The sequence below is a fragment of the Ochotona curzoniae genome, unplaced genomic scaffold, assembly GCF_017591425.1.
Source record: "Ochotona curzoniae isolate NIBS_2020 unplaced genomic scaffold, NIBS_Ocur_1.0 patch423, whole genome shotgun sequence".
NCBI lineage: Eukaryota > Metazoa > Chordata > Mammalia > Lagomorpha > Ochotonidae > Ochotona > Ochotona curzoniae.
This window is the reverse complement of record NW_024466999.1, coordinates 581062-587061: the sequence shown is the minus strand read 5'-3', so window position 1 is coordinate 587061 and position 6000 is coordinate 581062. Positions and strand designations below refer to the sequence as shown.

Sequence of the window (6000 nt, the reverse complement as noted above, 5' to 3'; positions counted from 1 at the left end):
AATCTTCTGCCCCGCTGGGCCGGCTGTGTGTGAATGCAGGTGGGACGGATGTGCAAAGTGTGTAGCTGTGGTGTGTGTGTGTTGTAGGTGGGATGCACCTCCTTGAGAAGACGTGGGAAACGTGTATACTGCGGTAGGCAGATGTAGGGACTCAACGAAGTACCCTACTGCACGCCGCCTGTCTCTAAGACTGCACATGCGCGACTCCGCCCGAAGCCCCGCCCCGCGCTGCCAACCCCGCCCCGCCGCACTTTACGGCTCGGCCGGCCGCTTTTACTGCAGTTGCTCCTCCGGCCTCCGCTGCTCCCGCCGGAGCTGTCGTGAGGTGAGTTGAGGTGTAGCGCTGGGCAGGGGCCGCCGCCGCCCGGCCAGAACTGCAGGAGGACAGCAGGGTCGCCTCGCGGGGCGGCGGGGACGGCGGGTCAGCAGCTGCCGCTTTGTGTCCTCAGCTCCAGTCCGGTGTGCGCTGCTGCAGGGAGGCCGCCCGGGGCCCGGCGAGCCGAATCAATGCTGGACCTGGAGGTGGTGCCTGAACGCTCTCTGGGGAACGAGCAATGGGAATTTACTCTGGGTGAGTCCGGGGTCCTCCGCCAGGACTGCCCTTGGGACCCTTCCCGCCTCCTGGGGCCCTCAGCTGTTCATGCCCGGGGCAGCCAGGACTCGATGCGGCCGTCAGTCGCTGCGCGGCTCTCGGGGCCTCCGCAGGGTCCTTCCAGGGGTTCGAGGGACGGCGGTGATAAAAGCTGCACGCCGCGAGCCCTTGCTTCGTGGCCGGCTCTGCTCCTCGGAACGCGGTCAGCTGGAGTAGTCCGCGCTCGGTCGGCCGGCGTTATCGGTCGTGTTGTTTTTCCCTTGCCCATTTGACGGAGCCTGTCTCCGCCCCCAATAAGCGGTGCATTTCCCATTTTTTGGAGAAATTAACATTTGGAGGTCTGGTCGAAGAAGTTGAGGGGTGTGTGTGTGAGGAACTTCTGACTTGTTTGCTTGCCTTCTGAAATGCGGCCGCTGTGATGGTGTCTTCCCAAACCCAGAGCTCAGCTGTGAGCCATAAAGGTTAAATGGAATGACAAGCTGGGGGGAGAGTAACCCATGGTTCCTAACCCATGGACTGGTGGCTTTGGGGTTCGCTGGCGCAGCTGGCTCCCCCCACCCTCTTCCTTCCACATCTTGATGTGTTAAGGCAGTTTGCCCTCAGAAACCCCAGTGTGTTTACTTGGATGTCACGGCTCTGAGAACAAGAGGGGGTGGGGAGCGGCCAGGGTGATGCTTGTTTGTGCAGGCCTGAACTTTTGTCCCTCTCGTGTGGGCTCTGGGACTGAGTCACGGCTCCTCTGGGTAATAGCTCATGCTTGCATGTTTCAAAGACCCATGTCTGCCGAGGCACAGACAACTGCCTGGAGAAACCTGGCCATGTGACTTGCTGGTAGGCCCCACGCGCAGGGCAGGAGAAAGACTGTTCTCTCAGAACTTAAGTCACTCCTGACAGAATTCTTGCTGTGGGGATGGGCTCTGTTGTGCTGTAAAGATCCAGAACCCCAGCCAGAAGCTTCATCTGGGTCTCCTGTGTGGGTGGCAGGGACCCAAGGACTTGCTTGGGCCGCCATCAGCTGTTTTTCCTAGGTCATTAGCAGGGAGCTGGGTAGGATGTGGAGCAGCTGGGACTGTAGGCAGTACTGCTGTGGGTTGCTGGCATGGCAGGTGTGCCTGCTGAGCTGCAAAGATAGCTCCTCATCTGGCTCCAGACTCCAGCTTCCTGGGAGTGCAAACCCTGGAAGGCAGCAGTAGTGACTCACTTAGGCTTCTACCTCCGGGGTTTCCAGACTTCAGCCATAGCCAGTTTGGGCCTTTGAAGAGTGAACTAGTGGATGGGAGGTCTTTTGGTCTGTTTGTCTCTTAAAAAATAGAAAATAATTAAAAGTTTAAAGGTGTATTTGAAAGACACAGTTATAGAGAGCAAGGGAGTGTTCTTCCATTTGCTAGTTCATGCCCCAAATGGCTGCAGTGACTGATGTTGGGTCAGACCAAAGCCAGCAACCAGGAGCTTTTTGCAGGTCTCCCATGTGGGTACAGGGGCCTAAGAACTTGGGCCACCTTCTGCTGTTTTCCCAGGTGCATTGGCAGGTAGCTGGATTGGAAGTGGAGCAGCTGGGACACAAACTACTTCCCATATGGGATGTTGGCATTGCAATGTGCCACAGTGCTGGCCTCTTATTAAAATTTTAAGTAGCAGGCCCAGCGCAATAGCCTAGTGGCTAAAAGCCTAGTCCTGCAAATGCTGGAATGCCATATGGGCGCTAGTTCATGTCCCAGCTGTTCCACTTCCCATCCAGCTCCCTGCCTGTGGCCTGGGAAAGCAGAAGATGGCCCAACACCTTGGGACCCTGCACCCCCATGGGAGACCCAGAAAAATCACCTAGCTCCTGGCTCCTAGCTTTGGATCAGCTCAGCTCTTGCCATTGTAGTCACTTAGGGAGTGAACCAGCAGATGGAAAATCTTTCTCTCTGTATCTCCTTTTCTCTGTATATCTGCCTTTCCAATAAAAAATAAATCTTTAAGTTTTTTTTTTTTTTCTTTTTAAGTAGCAGCGAAAAACTAAAGAACATTTCTGTACATTAGGTCCTGAGTTAAACTTTAGGGGAAAGCCTATACAGGGGCCTGTTGCTGATGCCTTAAGGGCTTTAAAATCATCTCATTGGAAAAATAAAGATGTCCACCAAGTGAGACACTAATAGTCATGCAGGGTCCCAAAGCTTTGGGCTGTCCTCGACTGCCTTCCCAGGCCACAGGCAGGGAGCTGGAAGGGAAGCGGGGCTGCCGGGATTAGAACCGGTGCCCATATGGGATCCCGGGCGTGCAAGGTGAGGACCTTTAACCACTTGCGCCACCGCGCCGGGCCCAAAAGCTTCCTTTCTTATCCCCAAGACATTCAACCTGCTTTTGGGTCAGCTGGCTAGTGGTAGGTCTGGGAGATGACCTGCTTTAGGAGTGCAGGCAGTCGTCATCTCTTGTCCGCACAGCCCTGAAAGGTAGGCCTTGTTCCCGCCATCTGCTAGGCTCAGACATGGGCATGACAGACAAGTTGCTGAATCCTGATTTCCGCTTCCCTTTTTGAGGAGGGGCTCAGCTTTGTCAGCACCGTTATTAGAGTCTGTGCAGATTCAGATGTATCGGGATCTTGCAGTAGTCCGTCCGCCTGGCATCATGGTAGAAAGCTGCATCAGCTTCTTGGCTGCCTTCCTGGTCTTGGTGTGATGTTGAGATGAAGGAACTGCCAGCACTACAGGAAAACCGAGATTAGGCCAAGTGTCTGGAAGCGTCCTTAATGGTTTGACCAGTGGTAAAGTGCAAATGTGAGTATTTGGGGGAATGACACTTGAGGGCTGCATAACGTGGAGGCTTCTCAGTCTGTTTTTGAAAATGGCCAGGTTCCAGCACGGTAGCCTAGTGGCTAAAGTACTTACCTTGCATTCACCAGGATCCCATATTAGCACCAGTTCTAATCCCGACTGCCCCACTTCCCATCCAGTTCCCTGCTTGTGGCCTGGGAAAGCAGTCGAGGACGGCCCAAAACCTTGGGACCCTGTGCCCACGTGGGAGACCTGGAAGAGGCTCCTGGCTCCTGGCTTTGGATTGGCTCAGCTTGGCCCTTGTGGCCACTTGGGTAGTGAATCATCGGATGGAAGATCTTTCCCTCTCTTTCTCCCCTCCCCTGTGTATATCTGACTTTCCAATAAAAAGAAAGAAATCTTTTTAAAAAAATAGTCAAAAAAGGTGTATTTGAAGAAAATGACCTCCTTGAGATTACCTTCTGCAGAAACTGAAGGTTTACTGTTTCAAAGCCGACATTTACCACCAGGAGCTCTGCTCACAAACATGAGAAAGTGATACGATTGGTCTTGTGCCTGGAAGAACTGAGTTTAGTCATAAGGAGGGCTTACAGAAATAGTTCTTTCTGTTATAGTAAAGTACAGGATGAACAGGGCCCTGTGGACCCTGGGAGCTTGTTGGGAGGTCCTAGCAGGGGAGCACAGCTACTCATAGGCCCTTGACCAAAGAGTGGTCCTCCTCTAGCAGGGTTGGCCGTCCTCGTCAACTGAGCACAAAGCTTCAGGAGGGACACACATGGAGTAGTGAGGGAGGAAGCGGACTCTGCCTAGCCAGCCAGATCACCCCCGCATATGCATATGGCACTGAGAAGAGGGAAAGGGACTTGATCCAACCTGGGGGGTTCAGTTAAGTTTATAGGGAAGGAGAGTGCAAAAACAGTGGGAAGGAAGGGCCGGTGGTGTGTACAGGGAACAGCAAACCATTTGGTGTCTATATTTGGAGCTTGATGAACTGGTGGAAGAAGAAAATTTCCCAGGCTCCAGGTTACATTGGATTGTAGCTGATTGGTACCCTATCAGGGCCTGTCTGGATTCAGTGGGAAAGAGCATACCCTCATTGTGGGCACTGTTTGAGGTAGGAAGAGCAGTTTGGAGACTAGCTTTGGAGAGATGGGAAAGAGGAATCTAGATACCTCTGGCCTGAGACTGGGTGGATGTTAGAAGTCGTAAACAAAAACTTGAATGCAAAGATGACGAGGTCACTTTTTAATCTGTGAGCTTTTATTTGCCCTTAGATGTTTACACAAAACACTTTGAAGGGTGAGTCAGAAACTGGGTGGTTGACTGAGAGATGCACTGAAGAAATACAGCTTATGGTAGAGATATGGGCCCCTCAGAGGAACAGGAGGAGAGAGATGAGTGCTGGTGAGAGATGAGGGACTCCCCAAGGGTGAGGGAGGTCACAGGCTGCAGTGGTGTAAGATCTCAGGGCTCTGCCTCAGGGCTTGGATTCCCAGGTGACCCTGGCCACCTGCAAGTATGCCTGGCATGCTGACTGGGCAGCAATGGTAGACAGGCAAGTCCCTGCCTTCTAAGCAGGTACTGTTATGCCAGGCCCTATTTGCAGTCAGGGAAGTGAGTTGTGAGCCAAGACATGAACCTTGAGAAGCAGCCAGCTATGGGAAGAACATGGCGACAGCAGCAGCCGGTGCTAGTGCAAAGCTGCAGAGGGAAAGAGCTTGACATATAATAAAGTGGTGAGCACTGGGAAGAGAGATGGACATGATCCAGAATGTTTGGGAACTTCAGGTCGTGGTGTAGTATTTGGATCTTGTTCGATGTAATGGGAAGCCACTGGAAGGTTATAAGCAGTTGACTGATGAGATTTGTAGGAAATAGGTTAGTGTGGTTTAGAAGGCTGATGGCTCTGTTGGAGCAGGGGCAGCCCTTCCCTTTCTGTGCTGTTGAGCACTCAGTCCCTTGGGTGGCCTCTTGTAACCCTCCTTTACCACTGTCTGCATGTTAATCGTGCACTCTGGCTGCTTTGCTTCCTTTGAGCGTGTTTCCATGGATAACTCAGAATCTAAATGATATAACGAGACAAGGACTTGGGTGTGGTTAAGTGGAAAAGAACCCTCTGAAGACACAAGTTGGCACCACGTGGATTAGAAAAGCCGGTGGCCTTTTTTTCCTGGCACCTGAGCTTATCCATTTTCCAGGAGTGGTACAGATTCCCTTTGGAGAGACCCTGCAGATGTTCTTTTAGGCTGAGTGATGTATTCACTTGTCCGTGTGTGTGTGTTTAGGATTTATTTTATTTGAAAGGCAGATCAGTAGAGAGAGTAGAACAAATAAATCTTCAATCCACTGGTTTACTCCACAAGGGGACCCCACAGCGACTTGGACTGTATTTACTGATTTACTCCCCAAATAGCCCCCATACCCACATGGTTGGGCTGATCTTAAGCCAGAGCTTCTTCCAGGTCTCATGTGGTGCAGGGACCCAAGCAGTTGAGCTGCCTCCACACCTTCCCAGGCACACTAGCAGGAAGTTGAATTGGAAATGAAATAGCCAGGTCTCAACCTGGTCCCCATATGGGATGCCAGCACCACAAATAGAGGCCGAATCTACTAGGCCACAATGTCAGCCCTAAGTTGTTCACATTAACAAAC

The 6000-nt window shown here is 52.3% G+C and overlaps 1 protein-coding gene across 2 annotated transcripts in view; it reads left to right on the top strand.

Moving 5' to 3' along the window:
* Positions 1 to 314: 314 nt before the first annotated feature.
* Positions 315 to 6000, top strand: part of LOC121167687 (UPF0183 protein C16orf70) — a 26595-nt gene continuing 20909 nt past the window's right edge. For both annotated transcript variants that reach the window (XM_040997242.1, XM_040997241.1), the window contains exon 1: positions 315 to 571. In XM_040997242.1, coding sequence (XP_040853176.1) covers positions 508 to 571 — 64 coding nt within the window. In that variant the 5' untranslated portion in view covers positions 315 to 507. The remainder of the gene's footprint in view (positions 572 to 6000) is intronic.